This window comes from Anabrus simplex, chromosome 13 (genome assembly GCF_040414725.1).
Source record: "Anabrus simplex isolate iqAnaSimp1 chromosome 13, ASM4041472v1, whole genome shotgun sequence".
In the NCBI taxonomy this organism is placed as follows: domain Eukaryota; kingdom Metazoa; phylum Arthropoda; class Insecta; order Orthoptera; family Tettigoniidae; genus Anabrus; species Anabrus simplex.
In genome coordinates this window covers 105966424-105985692 of record NC_090277.1, presented here as the reverse complement: position 1 = coordinate 105985692, position 19269 = coordinate 105966424, and the positions used below count along the sequence as shown (strand labels likewise).

The 19269-nt window shown below is 39.2% G+C and overlaps 1 protein-coding gene across 2 annotated transcripts in view; it reads right to left on the bottom strand.

Annotated features, from left to right (window-relative positions):
• Positions 1-19269, bottom strand: part of LOC136884913 (exportin-4) — a 194185-nt gene that overhangs the window by 153966 nt on the left and 20950 nt on the right. For both annotated transcript variants that reach the window (XM_067157224.2, XM_067157225.2), the window contains exons 4-5: positions 15501-15608; positions 7040-7156 (exon numbers count right to left, since the gene is read on the bottom strand). In XM_067157224.2, coding sequence (XP_067013325.2) covers positions 7040-7156; positions 15501-15608 — 225 coding nt within the window. The remainder of the gene's footprint in view (positions 1-7039; positions 7157-15500; positions 15609-19269) is intronic.

Sequence of the window (19269 nt, the reverse complement as noted above, 5' to 3'; positions counted from 1 at the left end):
GTTTTCTGCGCAGTTCTACGGTAAATAGCCGCCAAATGAGGATATTCTTGACGGTTCCGGGACTCGAGCTGCCCTACGTAGCCGCGCGCCCCTCCTCTCGTTGCGCGCAATTGGGGGAAAAGAGGGAGTACAAGCGCTTTTCTCTCTCTGAGCAAGAGAGCTGGAGCAAGCAAAATGTCACATGACTGAGGAGTGAGGTCACGAAACGGCCTCAAAGAAGTCATCTCAACATACGAGACGATATCAATCCATGTACAGTAAAACCTTGTTATTTCGAAGTCATTGGGACTCAAAAATCGGACTACGAATTACGTGATTTCGAATTAACTGCCAATTCGCAATTCAGAAGTACCAACCCTTACCGCGTTACTAAATATTCTAAGGCCCGTTACTGCATGCAGTTAACTTTGATTCACAGTTTATACCTTTCAAATGCCATGAAAAAGAACTATTTCCAAAATGTATCCAAGAAGGTGCATTTACAGTATTCAAATAATGCATTTGGATTTCTCACTGGTAAACATAACGCACGCAATGAAAGAAAGAAAGAAAGAAAAAGAAAAGCACGATTCAAAGACGAGGAAAAATCTACTCTGGCTCCCATGTGCAAGTGCTTTATTAATTGGATTACTATACTGTATGCATTTTAGATGCCTTGTATTTACACAGAAAGTACCCGATGCCCTTAAAATCGAACTTTCCTACAACTCTATCCTTGTACGATTTCCCACCATGGCACTTCTCTCGTACTTCAGAAATGTAAACACTTGCCGCGTCACAAAGTATTCTAAGACCCATTAATACATGCAATCACCTCGATTCACAGTTTAAACCTTTCAAATGCCATGGAAAAAACTATTTCCAAAATGTATCCAACAAGGTGCATTTACAATGTTCAAATAATGCACTTGGATAAATCACTGACAAACATAACCTCACGCAACGAAAGAAAAAAAAAATAGCACAATTCAAAGACGAGAATAAATTATACCTGTTCCCCTGTGCAAATGCATTATCTTTTTGGATTTCTGTACTGTTTGCATTTGTAGATGCTTTGTACTGGCATGGAAAGTGCCCGACGCCCTTAAAACATTGTAGCTTATCGAACTTTCCTATGACGAGGGGATAAAGTATCTCGCGTCCATGTGCATTGCAACGCACCACTATGACCCCAATCCCTCACCCTTGTACGATTTCCCGGCTGGCAATTTCTCCTTTAAAACCATAAGACCGTTTGGGCTCGCAGTAAAATAAAGCAATGCAGTTTTACCGGCAATGACAATATTGTTCGGTGCGTACGAATTTATTATATGAGCTACAATTTTTCGTCAACTGTCGGCATCGCCAGTGTTTGCGGATTCTGTTTTCCCGCACACTGCCTGTTGCGTGATATTACGGCATTACTTAAAAGGTTGAATACAAAAGAATTCCAATTTCATTCAACTTAGCAATCATGAAGCGCACTGTACAGTAGACCCACCGAAGTGAGTAAGTGCGGAAAGTTACCCCCTCCACGTTCCGGAACGCACGTTCTATTATGAAGCGGAGCGGATAAATTTCGAGTTCAAATTACCCTGTAACATACTATTGTTTTAAAATGTAAAGGCAGTTTCGAATTAAAAGTCTGAATTTCGGTAATGGGGCCGACATTGTACTTCGAATTTCGAATTATCTATATTTCGAATTAAACAATTGAAATAACATGCTAAACTGTATCTCATGTTTCCGGGAATGAGAGCTTCTTTGAATTAGGCAGGATTTTGAATTAACTGATTTTGAATTATCGAGGTTCTACTGTATTCCCCTAAATATCTAGTGGCACCAATGCGTAGCTGTCAAATGTTTCGAGGGTATTAACATTAATAACTCGGAAATACTTGATGGATAATTTCGAGTTACGACTTCGGTGAATGAGGAGATTTTATGCAGATTTATCATGCAGAGAACCATTCTACATAATAAGAATAATAGGAAGTACGCAGATGGTTGATGGCACGAAGAGAGTAAATCCAGATGCCCGACTCTGTCAGGACCAGGAAAACTGAAATATCCCCGGAGTCAGGCTCCACCTACTGAGAATTGATACTGACGCTTTGATGATAACAGACGAACCCGCGAAGGACTCAGAACGAAAATTGATCAGTGGAAAGAGGGATGTACAGGCTTTGATTTGATATCAAATTCAACGTCTAAATATACCGTTTAACGGACCAATGTTTGACAAGGGGGAGTGGACTGACTCCCCCTCCAAAAAATATGGCTTTCCACTATAAAGGCGAGTGGCAAGAAGGCAGTATACACAGTAGATCCAGTGCATTCGGTCTAATCAGCAGACTTATTCTTTAGTGAACAGTCAGTTTTAATATTCAGTGTTTCACATCGTGAAGGTTCCTTATCAAACAGTGTTATGTAGTGGTAAATGACAACACACAGTGAGTGACAGTGCGCTGCGTGCTAAATATCTGTTGCTTCCTTAATGCAGTTTGCTATGATCTGGATGTGATAAAATTTTACTTTGATTATGAGTCAGAGAGGCGCGGGATGGTAAAAAGAGGGGGTCGGTTGAAGTGTATTATTACGTGCACAGTTACGAAACTGATCTAAGTGAATATAGTGGACTGTGTCGCGTTATACGAGATATATAAACGATCATATAATCGAGGATAAATGAAGGAAGTGATCCAATAAAGAGATAGTTCGATCACAGTGTTACAGTAAGGCTTGAACCAACGATAACAGTGACTGGCCATCAGTCATCATTTTTGTAGATCGGGCGGCACTCTCCGTATTCTCTCAAACGCAGTGAGTTGTACATCGTATCAACGATTAGTGAAGTGGAGTGGGTCGATTGATGACCAGTAATATCCTGGGATTGTGACCAGCTAGTGTGTGGTGCTCCGAGATTAAATTACTTGTGGAGAACTGGTGTATGCAAATGAAGGTATCGATATCGGGCTTCAGGACAAATTACCAATATAGGACTATTTAAAGATAAAAATTTCATTGTTCCGTATTGAAATTATTAACATTAAAAATTAAATAATTGAAGTTCAACCAATTCAATACATAAAAGAAAGAAATGTAGTAATTACATTCTTATTTAAATGGGACCGGTTTCGACCCTAGTCCAGGTCATCGTCAGCCGTAAAAACAAGTAGGCGAAATCACACAATGTTTATGAATATTGGAGAAATGGGTCAGTTTCACACTCTGTCAGGCACAAAGTCACAACACTATCAAATAATATATGAAGATTATAAATAACTTGAAGTCGCAGACGAATAGATTTGTAGAAGCAAAACGCCAGTTCCCGGTGATCAGCGCGGCACATTCAAGGTCATGCGCTGCGGTCTCGTACGCCAAAGTAGAGTGGAGAATGTCTTGAAGGTCCAATATTAGTCTCGGTTGCGGGAGGTTAAGTACGTATATAAAAAATATACGACGCAAATCAGTATAATTGAATGAGTACTTGTGCTCCTGCTAAGTTCTTGGAAAACAGTTGACTTGAAAAAACAATTGTAAAGAGAAAAAAATGTAATAAAAAGCGCAATATCGGAAAACAAATGAAAACTTATATGCACAGTGCGCTATTTTTTAAATTGAAAAAATTTTTAGGACATGATTGAAGTAGTCGAAGTTGGCGCAAGACAAGAGTTAAAAATTTGAAAGAGGAGAACCGAAATGAAGGTCGATTGGGTTTTTTTTTTTTTTAATAGAGAAGGTAGAATAAATTAACAGAGGACTAGGGAGCTCGAATTTACGAGTATCCTTAGTCATAACAAAGTTATAATGCATGACACAATTAGTGCATTTATGACAAATTAGTTCTTCCTCATTTGCATATTTGACCTCGGAGAGCTTCAAGTTTGAAGAGAGCTGGTGAGCGGTCCGCTGTACAGTCACTCCAACGCATCAGGGATCCTCTGGAGCTTCCAACGTCAGACGAGGATTCAACCAACATGCAGGTGAACCGACATAGGACGACTCTGGAGGCCATCGCAAGTGAAGATGTCCTGATGACAGCTTAAAACCCTGGTTGTGCTCCCTGAGGAAAGCTGATTGCAGACATCTGAGTGTTGAGTACATTTTAATTTATTACCTTGATCATTAAAGTCACAGTTAAACAAGTAAATAATTTCCATGTAAATACTTTGAATATTATTTGACTAAGCCGAGGTTTCAGAGGGATTATAGTTTTTGTAAGATTTTTCTGTGAGATTTTCTTCATGGCTTCAACCACTTACTTCATTCATTATGGGAGATATTGCATGGTAATTTTAAGGCCCTAGTATAATTTAGAGGTGACGTGACGTAAATGAAAGGGAATAAAATTTCGTAGTTTGATCTTATCGTCCAAAGCTAAGTTTAAATGCTATGATTCATCACAAGAATTCCCGATTAGTTATTCTTGATGGCACGTCACATAATGGTAGATTTCCTCCTATATAGATTTACGACTGCAAACTTCAAGACGACAAAGAGTCAACTATGGGGGTGTAATTGAATTATGTAGATCTCAGTTAACTGTGAATTTTTTAAAAAAAATCCTGATGGTTAGAATCTTCTCTTTAAAATATGCATGGTTTCGGGACATGAGAACTGAGAGGACGGTACTTGATTTGTGGGCTCGTGAATTAGAAAGTAGTGGTGCTTAAATAAGCGAATTCCCCTGTTGAATATATATTTAGGACGACGCAGAATGCCGTCTCGTGAACAAGATAATTGAAGCCATATGTGTGATGTGACGCTGATAGCGTTAGTGAATCGTAAAGAAAGAATGTCTTTGCGATGATATGAATATTTAAGAATAGCTGATAAAGGCTGGAGCTTTGCTCTGCCAGAAAAATAGAGAACGAGCGAATGGCCGTGACCAACTTGCTTGACAGTTTTATGAGGGGATGGGGGAAGCTAGACCCCAAACGAGGTTTGTTCACCACTTTGAGAAGGGAGACACATTTGATTCGCTCTTCTCTTCTTCTCATATAAAGGAGACATGCATAAATTAAGAAAATGACATCGTCGATAGGTTCCAGATATTATAGATGAGTGAAATCCTCCCATCTTTCTATTATTTGTGTTTAATTAAAGTAAAAACCGTTATAGGATTTTCAGGTATTGTTGTCCCTCGCGTGGCGAATGAGATGGGTCTTGCCAGATACTGTTCTTTCCAGGAAAATGAAGTGCAGAATATTATATTATTTCTTCAAGTGAATGTTTATTATACGTCATATAATGTGATATGCTGGTTGCCGAGTTGTTATATGTATTGTTTTTTTAGGGACACCGTTTAAATGGAATGTCGCGTGTTATATTACTGCATAGGCAATCCCAACGAAACAGGTGTTATGCGGGAGTTAGTACTCCGCACGATAAGCGTGGCGAGTTCATTAACGCAGACAATGTGACATAACTATCATGTGTTTAAAATGCGCTCAGCGAATTTGCAGTAACCCTCAATTAACACGTGATATACAAATTGAATTAAATAATTCACATCGTAAAGAAGATATGCCTTTGTGTAAGATGTGTATAAAGTGTTTTTAATATAATACATGATAAGATCTTCCATATGCCAAATAGTTCTGGAACGGGACGCCCTTTCAATGTATTTTTAATGATTTGAAGGTTATGAAGTGATAAATGCTAATCTGAAAGAGACAGAAAAGGACATTCAAAGCTCAGACCTAATTTATGAATTAATGTTATTGCATATGTAAATATCCCGGCATATCTTTGTGTAGCGTATTATACAAGTGTCTCCTTAGCTAATTAAAGGTGTTTGTGCAAAAATAGATGATTTTCCTTCTCACTAGTAGTGTATTCGTATTCCTCTGATGTCCGAGACTCTTTCCCCCTACTTAGAATTAAATAGTTTAAGCCCCTTTTCCGGACATACCACGTACCCAAGCTCTTGAGCCAGCCGAGGAAAAACTCAAGTAGGGGTGATGGACTTCGACTCCAGGGAATGTTCGAGGGTCTCGTCAAATAAATCCTTACAGCCACTTCATAAGCCAGTTAAGATAAATTGTTATGCACTAGAACCCTGGACAGGTGCAGTAGGTATTATTATTATTATTATTATTATTATTATTATTATGAATTGTGAGGTGTGGCTATGAAGTTGTTTACATCTATTATTATTATTATTATTATTATTATTATTATTATTATTATTATTATTATTATTATTATCTACTAGTTACATATGACAGGATGCCAGTACAGACTTTATTTGGTAGAAATCATAGTTGCATCATTTATCATTTGTGTGTTGTATGGTCTGTCTCGTGTAACAAAACATGTGGGGTTATGTCACAATACATCTGCTGGATGTATATTAATACGACTTTATTTAATGTAAGAACACATAATTAATAGTATATAATTTACGATTACCTGTAATTATGATGTATAAATCCAATGTAATGTTGTGCAGCACAGGATAACAGTCTAGAACAACGCATCCTGGTCACTCAAGCTTTATAGAATGTTCTATCCATTTGTACATAGGTTATTGGAGACTTGAGAAGGTACTACTCGAATTCAGTGTCTGAACTCATGTTGTGATTTTGTTGTGTTGGTAATTGGTTGACATGCTAATGTAGCAGTCAAGTGTTTGCTCAAAACAGCAGTTCATTAATGTGTAAATAAAACAGTGTACACAATTGATAGCATCGTGTGTGTGCATCTTTGTGAATATAATAACTAGAAGTTCAAAATACTCTGTTATGTCTTGTTTGTCATAACACTGAAATATTTCACTTTTGCAGTTAATATTTACCTGTCCAATATTATTAATGCCCTGAGGGGAATAACCTGAAATTTTATCATATCCACTTTTTACGTCCTATTTCCTGCCCGGCTACTCATTCCTGACACCCGGCTGACGAAAATTTCTAGGGAGAGCACTGATTCACATATTCCACAGAACCTTATGCTGTCAACTCCCACCTGTATTATTTAATTTCGCCTGAAAAATTCTGGATTTGTGCGGGAAAAATAGAGTTGCCACAACTAATACCCCAACCCTCGTACTTACCTCGAATTGCTTCTTGGCTTTAAAATGAGCTTCCCAAGTGAGACCGACATCTGATGATTTGATGGTTGTGGCATACTCCTGCATTAATGCTGTGATGATGTTGCATCCCAAAATTTGCTGTGAATAAAACAGAACACATACAACAGAGTACTGCAAAAAGAAAAACTGGTTTTTAAGTACCTAATATACTGAAAGATAGGAACATTTGACACACAATACGTTAAACACAATTGAAATATTATGTTGTACATCGAGAAGGAACACGAAAAGATCAGTGTGCGAAGAGAGAGCAACAGAGGAGACAATGTCTTCACACAATGCCATCTTCAAATACCACATTTACTCGCTTTTAGCTCGCCGTGACACCCTCATTTTCATAATGCAAATCACCATTTTCCTCATTTCCCATTTCTAGCCTTCTGGGTCAGGTTGTGAATCAAGGACCGCCACAGTTTTCTATTTTTCACAGTTCCCCCAGGACGAGAACACCAAGAACTGCGTGTCGCTTTTGGAGGACGCTCTAACCATTTCCGAGGCCTCGACTCACTCTCAATCATTTTATAGGCTATTACTATGATGGGCTCACCACACCCAAAGGAATTTTATTTTATACTTAATGCCAGGAATTTTTTCAGGCTGCCCCTAACATGGAGAAACAGATGCTGCTACATGGACTTTTGAGGTATTACCTCCAAACCAAACCCCATGGCACTAGAGCCCTTGAAGGGCCTTGGCCTACCAAGCGACCGCTGCTCAGCCCGAAGGCCTGCAGATTACGAGGTGTTGTATGGTCAGCACAATGAATCCTCTCGGCCGTTATTCTTGGCTTTCTAGACTGGGGTCGCCATCTCACCGTCAGATAGCTCCTCAATTCTAATCACGTAGGCTGAGTGGACCTCGAACCAGCCCTCAGGTCCAGGTAAAAATCCCTGACCTGGCCGGTATTCGAACCAGGGCCTCCGGGTAAGAGGCAGACACGCTACCCCTACACCATGGGGCCGGCGGTATTACCTCCACCAATTGAAAAAATTCAACAGAACTCTAATGATTTGACGTATTTCAAATATGGCCCAATGAAATACTGTGATGTTGAGCCGTCTTTTTCCCATTACAAGTCAATGTTGCGAGAAAATGAAGAAAACTTTAAAGTATATGTAATTTGCTATTGTAATTGTTTTTGATCACCCGTCAAAATGTGACATTTATTTCATTTTGTGCAGAGTCGAGAATTATCTCTGGAATGAGTAATTCAATAAATTCAAAATATAATAATATTATTATTACTTATTATTAGTATTGAATATTCTAAATTTTAAAAGTTTATTTTCAATATAATGTTAATTTAAACAGCAGCAAGATTTTGAAGATTTCGAAAATGTGACCAAAAAATGTTTAAGGCATATTTTTTGTCATATTTTAATACATTTTTAGGCCATAAATGCTTGCACATTTTTAAGTCAAAACATCTGGGCCCTAGTTATTTCTATTTGCAAATGATACTGTGGTCTGAGGAATAAACAGCAAAGTAGTACAGTAAAACCTCGTTAATTCGAAGTCGTTGGGACTCAAAAATCGGACTTCGAATTACGTGATTTCGAATTAACCGCCAATTCGCAATTCAGAAGTACCAACCCTTGCCGCGTTACAAAATTTTCTAAGGCCCGTTACTGCATGCAGTTAACCTTGATTCACAGTTTATACCTTTCAAATGCCATGAAAAAAGAACTATTTCCAAAATGTATCCAAGAAGGTGCATTTACAGTATTCAAATAATGCACTCGGATATCTGACTGCTAAACATAACCTCACGCAACGAAAGAAAGGAAAAAAAAGCACGATTCAAAGACGAGGAGAAATCTATGCTGTCTCCCATGTGCAAGTGCTTTATTAATTGGATTACTATACTGTATGCATTTAGATGCCTTGTATTTACACAGAAGTACCCGATGCCCTTAAAATCGAACTTTTCTATGACACTATCCTTGTACGATTTCCCGCCATGGCACTTTTCTCGTACTTCATAAATGTAAACACTTGCCGCGTCACAAAGTATTGTAAGATCCATTAATACATGCAATCACCTCGATTCACAGTTTAAACCTTCCAAATGCCATGGAAAAAACTATTTCCGAAATGTATCCAACAAGGTGCATTTACAATGTTCAAATAATGCACTTGGATAAATCACTGACAAACATCACCTCACGCAACGAAAGAAAAAATATCGCACAATTCAAAGACGAGGATAAATTATGCCGGTTCCCCTGTGCAAATGCATTATTTTTTGGATTTCTGTACTGTTTGCATTTTTATTATAGATGCTTTGTACTGGCATGGAAAGTGCCGGACGCTCTTAAAACATTGTGGCTTATCGAACTTTCCTATGACGAGGGGATAAAGTATCTCGCTTCCATGTGCATTGCAACGCACTACTATGACCCCCATACCTCACACTTGTACGATTTCCCGGCTGGCAATTTCTTCTTTAAAACCATAAGACCGTTTGGGCTTGCATTAAAATAAAGCAATGCAGTTTCACCGGCAATGACAATATTGTTCGGTGCCTACGAATTTATTATACGAGCCACGTTTTTTCGTCAACTGTCGGTATCGCCAGTGTTCGCAGATTCTTTTTTCCCGCACACTGCCTGTTGCGTGATATTACGGCGTTCCTTAAAAGGTTGAATTCCGATTTCATTCAACTTAGCAATCATGAAGCGCACTGTAGACCCACCGAAGTGAGTAAGTGCGGAAAGCTACCCCTCCACGTTCCGGAAAGCGCGTTCTATTATGACGCGGAGCGGATAAATTTTGAGTTGAAATTACTTTGTAACATACTATTGTTTTAAAATGTAAAGGCAGTTTCGAATTAAAAGTCTGAATTTCAGTAATGGAGCCGACATTGTATTTCGAATTACGAATTATCCGTATTTCGAATTAAACAATTGAAATAACATGCAAAACTGTATCTCATGTTTCCGGGAACGAGAGTTTCTTCGAATTAGGCGGGATTTTGAATTAACCGATTTCGAATTATCGAGGTTCTACTGTACAAGAATAATCTGATGCACTGATCGGAAATTTTAAAAGTGTGAGATGAAAATCGGCGCAGAGAAAAGCAAGACCACAGTGATATCAAGAAGAGACAGACAAGGGAAAGGCATTAGGAAAATTGGTGGCCAAAGCCTTGAAATTGATGACAGTTTCAAATATCTAGGGAGTGAATTAATGCAGAATACAAGACTGGGCATGGATATTAGCAAGAGGCTGCATCATCATCATCAACAACTTCGGTTTGCCCTTCCAGCGAGCGGGTAGGATGTTTGAAAACGAGCGTCTTCTGAAGTTTCCTATTCAAAAAGATTTTGTTGTCCAAAACAGATTCCCAATACCATCCTCTTCTCTCCAAGTCTTCCCTCAGTTGGTCCACCCATCTCCTTCTTGGTCTTCCAGCTGGTTTTCTACCTGTTATTCTCTTTTCCAAATAAGCACATGGTAACCTTTTGCTATTCATTCGTTTAACATGCCCAAACCATTTAAGTCTAGATGACCTAAGTTTTTCCTCCATCGATTCATTTAGACTTAGGTTAGATCGAATCTCATCATTTTCACGTGATCAATTTGTGTCTTTTGGAGGGCAGTTTTAAGAAACTTCATTTCACATGCATGAATCCTAATACAATCCTTTGATGTTAATGTGGAGGTTTCCAGAGAATATGTAAGGATGGGAATGAAATATGACATTTACAGGATCATTTTTGTTCTCTGTGGGACCTTCTCAACAACCCATAGTAGATGTCTAATGATACTGTAAAAGTTAGAACCTTTGGTTACTCTGTTTGTTATTTCTATCTCAGCTCTATTATTACTAGGCGTTCATCATCATCATCATCAATGTCCCACTCCAGTCACCTGGGTGTGGTTAACAATTCTCCTCCACTTCTTTCTGTCCTTCCACTTTTTCTGCTCCATTACTTCTGCTACATCCAATCCAGCTTCTCTAATGTCCTTCCAAATCTAATCCATCCACCTTCTTCTCAGTCCCCCAACTAGTCCCTTTCCCTTAACTTCTCTTACCAATTCCCTTCTTGCTACCCATTCCTTTCCCATTCATTTTACATGTCCAAACCATCTCAATCTTGCTTTCTGTATGTTCTGTACTAATGGTTCTATACTTAGCTCTTCTCTGATTTTAATATTTTGAATTCTCTCTCTTCTTGTCTTTTTAACCTATGTTCTTAAAAAATTCATTTCTACTGCTTGGATCTTACTATCTCGTTTCTTATTAGTTACCAGCGTTTCTAGTCCGTATGTTACAATTGGTATGAAATACTGTTTATATAATGTTAATTTTTTTCTCTTGGGTACTTTATCATCCCATAAAAGCTATCTGACTTGATGATAAAATGTTGTACCTTTACTTAGTCTGTTATTAATTTCAGGACTGATTTCATTACTTCCATTAATAATACTACCCAGATATGTAAACTGTTCTGCATTCTCTAACCGTTCTCCGTCTATGTTCACGTGGCTTCTCTTTTTCTCTTATCCACAGTGCATGACTACAGTTTTCTTTTTACTAATTAACATACCAAACTCCTTCAGATTTTCATTCCAAATGTCCAGTCTTCTTTGTACTTCTTTTCCGCCTTTCCCCAAATCACCACATCATTTGCAATACCACTTCATCACTACTGACACTCTGTTTTACATGTTTTATGATTTCATCCATCAATATAATAAACAATAATGGCGACAGTGCACTTGCTTGAGACCTTTTGTTTGTATAAAATGTTTCAGAGTCACCACTCCCCACATGTACGAGGTGTGTTCAAAAAAAGACCCAACTGTGGCTAGAAAAACTTTATTATGTAGCTTACATCATTTCACAGACTGTCCCCTTCAAAATAGTCCCCTGCACTATCAACAGCGTGTAGCCAACGTTTCTTCCACTTTTGGAATGCTTCCTGGAATGCACTTTCTTCGATGGCGCGAAGTTGCCTCGTCGCATTCTCCTTGATCTCTTCAATGTCTTGGAAACGATGTCCTTTCAAGGTGGTTTTCAATTTGGGGAATAAGAAAAAGTCTGCTGGAGCCGAGTGGGGAGAATAGGGCGGATGGGGCACAACAGGAATTTGGTATTTTGCCAGATAACTGAGGACCGAGAGAGAGGCATGTGCTGGCGCATTGTCATGGTGCAACATCCAGGATTTGTTTTCCCACAGTTCAGGCCTCTTCCTGCGCACAGCATCTCTCAAATGCGTTAAAACATTCTGGTACAGTTCTTTGTTCACTGTCTGGCCTCGGGGTACAAACTCGTGATGGACAATGCCTTTCCAATCAAAAAACACAATCAGCATCACCCTGATGTTTGAACGACTCATTCGTGCTTTTTTCGGTCGAGGAGAACCTTTCCGCACCCACTGTGATGATTGCCTTTTGGTTTCGACATCGTAACCGTACACCCACGTCTCATCTCCACAAACGTTTTCCCAACTTTGAAGCAGAACTTCACGCACACGCGTTGTTCCTCAAGCTGTTTCATTATAGAATTCGACGAACATGTGACACACGCAATCACTTCAGAGGCTCTAACTCAACTGATAATGCAGGCAATGGAATGCGGAAAGCAGCGGTCTGTTGTCAGAAGTTGCCGCTAGGCGCCGCCACAGTCACAACTCGCTCAATGTTGTGGTTTGCGCGCAATTTACAAAGTTTGGTCTTTTTTTTAACACACTTCGTACACTCCTTTTCAGTAGGCATTCCCATACACGTTTTCTCTTAAATGTATCATAAGCTTTTTCCAAATCCAAAAATATGAATACGATTTCCTTGTTCCTTTCCAGATGTTTTTTCCATTATTGTTCGCACTGTAAATATCTATTTGATCTATCTGGTCTAAAGCCATATTGTTCTTCCTCTAATTGTGTTTCTATATATCCCTCGTCTTTTGTCAATGACTTTCTCCATTATTTTTAGCCCTTGTGATAATAAGGTTATACCTCTATAATTTTCACATTTCTTCCTATTTCCTTTTTTGAACAGTGGTACAATGCTTCCTTGTTGCAATCTTCAGGTATCCTTTCATCCTTCTGTATGGCATTGAGGGCCTTGTATAGCCACTGTAGTCCAATGCTTCCTGCTGCATTAATCATATCAGCATTGAATTTGTCTTTTTCACTAGCTTTACCTTTTTGGTCATTGCTTTCACTGCCCTTTCAAGTTCCAACCATGTTATCGGGTTCTCTTCTTTTTCTCCATCTATTATTTCCATTTTCTTATCTCCTTCTTCCTCCGAGCAGTCATCCTCATTATAAAGTTTTTCAAAATACTTTGCCATCACCTTCTGAAGACCTTTTCTGTCATGTACTATCGATCCATCTTCTCTCTTCTGATTTTTTTCTTGATTAAATCTTTTTGATTTTGTTACACTGTATAATAGTTTCTGATTTCCTCGATTATCTTGCCCAATTTTGTTTGTAAACTCTCCCCAACATTTCTCCTTTTCTTCCTTGATACTCCTCTTTACTTGTAGTTTCAATCTTTTGTATTCCACATGTAACCTTTCTATCTTATTCTCATCCCTCTGATACATTTTTTGCTTTTCCTTATCTATTTCTTTCTTCACCTTGTTCCTTTCTTTTATTTCTTATTTTATTTTGTCTGTCCACCACTGTGTCTCCTTTCCCTTAACCTTTACTTTTGTTTTTCCGCATACCTCAGTTGCTGCTTCCACAAATGCCTGTCTTAAATTGTCCCATTTTTCTTCTCCACTTCATGTCCGGCTCCATGGCTAAATGGTTAGCGTGCTGGCCTTTGGTCACAGGGGTCCCGGGTTCGATTCCCGGCAGGGTCGTGAATTTTAACCATGATTGGTTAATTTCACTGACACGGGGACTGGGTGTATGTGCCGTCTTCATCATCATTTCATCCTCATCACGACGTGCAGGTAGCCTACGGACGTCAAATCAAAAGACCTGCATCTGGCAAGCCGAACTTGTCCTCGGACACTCCCGGCCTATAAGCCATACGCCATTTCCATTTCATTCTCCACTTCGTATTTCCGTGTTAGGCAACTTCCTTTTTATACAATTTTGGAATGCCACACTTTTATCCTCCTCCTCCAATTCCCAAATCCTGATCTTTGATTTCTTCTTCAGTACAATTTTAGGAACTTTTGCTAGTTTTCATTCCACAATTAATAATCTATGATCACTCTCCATACTTTCACTGGGGATTATCTTCGTATTCATGACATATCTTCCCCATTCTCTGTCTGTTGTTATAGCCTAAATATCTGAATTGGTGTACTACATCAACTTGGTGGTCCTGTAGTTTTGTGTTGCATTCTGTATTATGTCTGCTGATCTTCAATGCTACTGTTTTTGATGAGCTCAATTTCATTCCGTAATCATCAAATTCTTACACCGTGCATTCAGATTATTTTGCATTCCAGCAACAGGGCCTAAATGCCTAAAAGCCCTGACCAAACAGGAGGTGAATAAGAGGAAAGGAGGAGGATGAAGAGGGGGAGGAGGATGATAACAGCCCCTTTATTAAAAACATTGGTGTGAGCAATAGCAGGAAAATATCAAGTCTACTTAAGTCGACTGCTGCAGCAAACACACTGATGTGGCATTCTACCACAGGGTAAGAAACCTTGTCTGGAATAAGGAAACACCAAGGAAAGTGTAAAGAGGTAATGTACAAAATGTATTATGCACCCATAATGACTGATGCAGCTGAGATCTGGACAGTGACAAGTGGGGAGGAGAGTAGAATTCAAGCCAGCAATATGAACTACACAAGTATAATAGCAAAGAGAGATTCAGAAATGGAGATGTGAGAAAGGAGATCAGAATGGAAAACCCAAATGAGAGAATTGACAGGAGTAAACTAAGATGGTTTGGACATGTAAAGAGGGTGGAGGAGAAAAGAATACCAAAACAGATCATGGAGATGAAGTTTGACGGAAAGAGAGCAAGAGGAAGACCCAGAAAAAAAGTGGATTAATTCAATAAAGAGAAGAAATACTGGGAGGACCGCAAGGCTAGGACAGTTCCTACCAAGAAATCGACAAACCAAAGGGTTGATTAAAGTGATCCAATGTGAGCTTAAAAGAAGAAGAAAAAGAAGAAGCCTGGGCTGGAAGAAAATGATGGAACGAGAGAGGAAGGTGGAGAAATGCCTAAATGCCATGACCGAGCAGGAGGTGAATAAGGAAAAAGAAGGAGGAGAAGGATGATAACTGCCCCTTTATTAAAAACACTGGTGTGAGCAATAGCACGAAAATATAAAGTCTTCTTAAGTCAACTGCTGCAGCGAACACAATGATGGTTTACTTTAAGTCGTCATGATATTATCTTGATCAACTATTGTTATTGGCTATCCCTACAGTTAAATTCTATCTTAATAAACGAAATAATTTACTCCAAGATGAAATAGTGCCATTGAACCATACCTTGGCTGGATCACCACTCACGATTAGCTGCTCTACTTCAGTCAGAAGCTGACCACGGTCTGCACCACAGTCTTCCACGCTGCCACGCTTCACCATGATGGCTATCACCTTAACAGTGAAAGGTTAAATAATTAGGTTCACGGCACTAAATGTGATTAAAGATGGACTGAAAGTAGTAATCCACCAAAGCAGTAATCCTTTCAATTACATGAACCACGCTCCTCCATTTCCTTTTTCTTATCAGACCTAGCTCGATCACCTCTTGTTATTTTCAGACTTCAATGGCATTTAAGGGCAAAATAACAAGATTAACAGTCATTTATACATTGCCCAAAGTAAATAATTCTCACCCTTCAAATAAAGAGAAGAAACAATTACTAATGCTATTGGCTTTACGTCCCACTAACTACTTTTGCGGTTTTTGGAGACACTGAGGTGCCGGAATTTAGTCCTGCAGGAGTTATTTTATGTGCCAGTAAATCTACTCTCATCAGGCTGACATATCTAAGGACCTTCAAATACCACAGGACTGCCCGGATTGAACCTGCCAGTGAGGGTCAGAAGGCCAGCACCTCAACCATCTGAGCAACTAAGCCCAGCAAGAAAAAACATAATAAGCAAATGTTGTTTTTGTTATTAGTCCATACACTGGTTTGATGCAGCCCTCTATGCCACCCTATCCTGTGCTAACCTTTTCATTTCTACATAACTCCTACATCTACTCTAAGATTAAGATTAAAGGAAGAATACCACCTTCCAATATTTTTTTGTTTTTCAATACCTAGATTATGTGATTACAAACATACTCTAGCTAAGATTAGTATGTTTTGGGTTCCTCTGGTTTGGAACATCTTCAGCTAGCAACATATAGTAAGATAAGAAAATTGGATGTAGATTTTTTTAAAAACCACATGGTGATAAGGTTAAAAATGTTCCTTCATATTCAGTTAAAAACACTCAATAAGTCGATATTGAAATTCGTAATAAAATCTGTGTACATGAGTGATCATAAGAGGTGATCTTATTTTCTTCAAAATACTAGAAATATTGCTATTATTGTTCTATATGAACTCTAAATACCGTATTTGCTAGCATGTAACTCGCCACCGTGTATATCTCGCACCTCATTTTTAACATTCGAAATTGCAGAGAAAAGAAATTCACGCACATAACTCGCATTAATTTCTGGTGTTCTCATAAAGACATAGGTAAAACCACGAAATAATGTTTGAGTATTCCTTCGAAGATGGCACTGCTGTACTTCAGAAGTGGCATTCCATTCTGCGCTGTCAAGATCGGAGCTAGTTACGTGGATCGCCAACCTCCGCTCGGAGACGGCGTCTTAAGAAGAAGATTCCGTGGGCATGCCTACATCAAATACTAGGACTGTACTACTTGCTGTTACGGTACTTTGTACGTGACAGTACAAGAAGAAGCTGTATTTCTCTCTACCTGCAGAATGGTTGAGGCTACCTGTTGAAACAAAAATACCTAACTCTCAATCCCCCGCCCCAAGGCCGCATTTCTAGCCAGGTGCACTCACTCAGCCGTCCCTCTCATTCTTCCGTCTTTGTCAATATGCTTATCACTACCCGTCCGGCAGAGATGATCATGTGAACTGGAAGCGTTTCCCTGTCCAGGCAAATCAAGCGATCATGGTATTAGGTATCGTCCATCTGTTGTATTGTCGACAAGTGCCAGTATTGTCTCTTCACATTTCGTTCTTGTTTCTCAGTTAAGTTCTCTTGTACTGGTCGATCATTAAGTTATGAAGAAACATGGGAGTTATACGGCTGGGTTTAAACTCAAGAAGATAAAATATGCGGAAGAACATGGTAACAGAGCTGTTGGTTGAAAATTCAGTGTGACCGAGTTTAATGTTCACTACTAGCGTAAACAGAAAGCTGCGCTAGAAACCACCAACTGAACATGTAAGACATTCAGAGGGCTGAAACCTGGTAAGTTTCCTGTCTGAAAAAAGAGTTGCTTCATTAAGTTACAGAGCTGCAAAATGATGGCTTCAGTATCTAGCACAAGATGCTACATTTCAAAGCGCGCAAACTAGCGTTATTGAATAGATGGATCTATATTATTTTTTAAAATTATGTGACAGGTTGTGTTGTTTGTTATCAGAAAGTCTACTTCAAGAAATCGTGTGTGTTAAAGTAATGTAGCTTTACTACCGGTACTGTGTGAGAACGTTCTATCGCTTGCTCCCCAGTGAGGTTATATTATTGGTCGAGCAGGGCTCAACTTTCGGGGGGAGGAAGATGTTACAGGTGAACTATGTAGTGCGAGTGGAATGTATTTTTTTTTGAAGACTTTATTTGTAAAGTACGATATGATATTTTATTTAAATGACCTAACCTGTACTGTTATTTGTAAAGTATGATATAAGATTTTATTTGTAATGACCTAACCTGTACTGTATAATATTGTAACATAGGCATTTGTAAATAATAGAATTCTGTTCTATAGTCCCTGGAAGGATCCAGAAAGTTACATAACTTTTGTACAGGGTGTGTTATCTTGTTGATATGTGTTCTAGAAAGTGTGTTCTGTCTATTCTGGAAAAATACGACATTCGCGATCATGCGTATTCTACAATGTTAGTCAAAGTTCGCGACTGAAAGTAGGGTTGTGATTGGCGAGTCTAGGTGGCGATGGGGAGACTCGTGCATGCTGATTGGCTGCTCCAAGGCCGGAGTTTCCCTATACATATAGAGAGCGAGGCAGTGTTCGTGAGATTCATAATTCACGACTCTGTCGGTCTTGGTCTATCTGTCTGTCTGTGAGCAGCCTATCTGATTGACGTCGCCTCGTTTACGAGATGGCAACACCTTCGGGTAAGCACTCTTGATTTCCGTTCCTGCTAAAAATTTCCGTAATGTTCCGCTCTGCTTTGTCATACAGGAGTCTGCCCTAACCTAACCTAGATTCGCCAAATTAATTACTTATGATGCCTTAGCCTTTCAGCTGGGCTTACCTGTTTCTTTCCGAGGCGTTTGCCTTTTCTTGTTTCACTAAAATATGTAGATTTGCAGTTTAATATAATTTGCCTCGGGGTTCGCCTCTGGTAGTTCGGTGTCACTTGATATACGCTAGAGTTTTTCCACTTCATTGTAAATTGCATTATACGACCCGATTTGTAACTAGACGTACAGTTTGTTTTGAAATTTTTGAAACTGCAGAACAGCATTGTCAAAGAACTTCTAAGTTATGTGTATCACAGAACTTATTGTTCGTAAGTTGGAATGTTGATCGAATGTATTTGTCAAATTCTTTTGTAAATAATATTTTTCAAATCTAAGGATCTTTTTTTTTTTTTTTTTGCTAGGGGCTTTACGTTGCACCGACACAGATAGGTCTTATGGCAATGATGGGATAGGAAAGGCCTAGGAGTTGGAAGGAAGCGGCCGTGGCCTTAATTAAGGTACAGCCCCACCATTTGCCTGGTGTGAAAATGGAAAACCACGGAAAACAATCATCAGGGCTGCCGATAGTGGGATTCGAACCTACTATCTCCTGGATGCAAGCCCACAGCCGCGCGCCTCTACGCGCACGGCCAACTCGTCCGGTAATCTAAGGATCACGGGGATTTATTTCGGAATCCGCAATCTAAGCCATGTCCATGCCTTTGGGAGGTTCCCAGCCCTTTCCACCTTCTCAGTTTGTTGTCCACTAGTTGGCCCTACTGATATTTACGTATATGTTGTTGTTGTTGTTGTTGGTGGTGGTGGAGATCCGCGTAATGTCAGCTAGTGTTTTT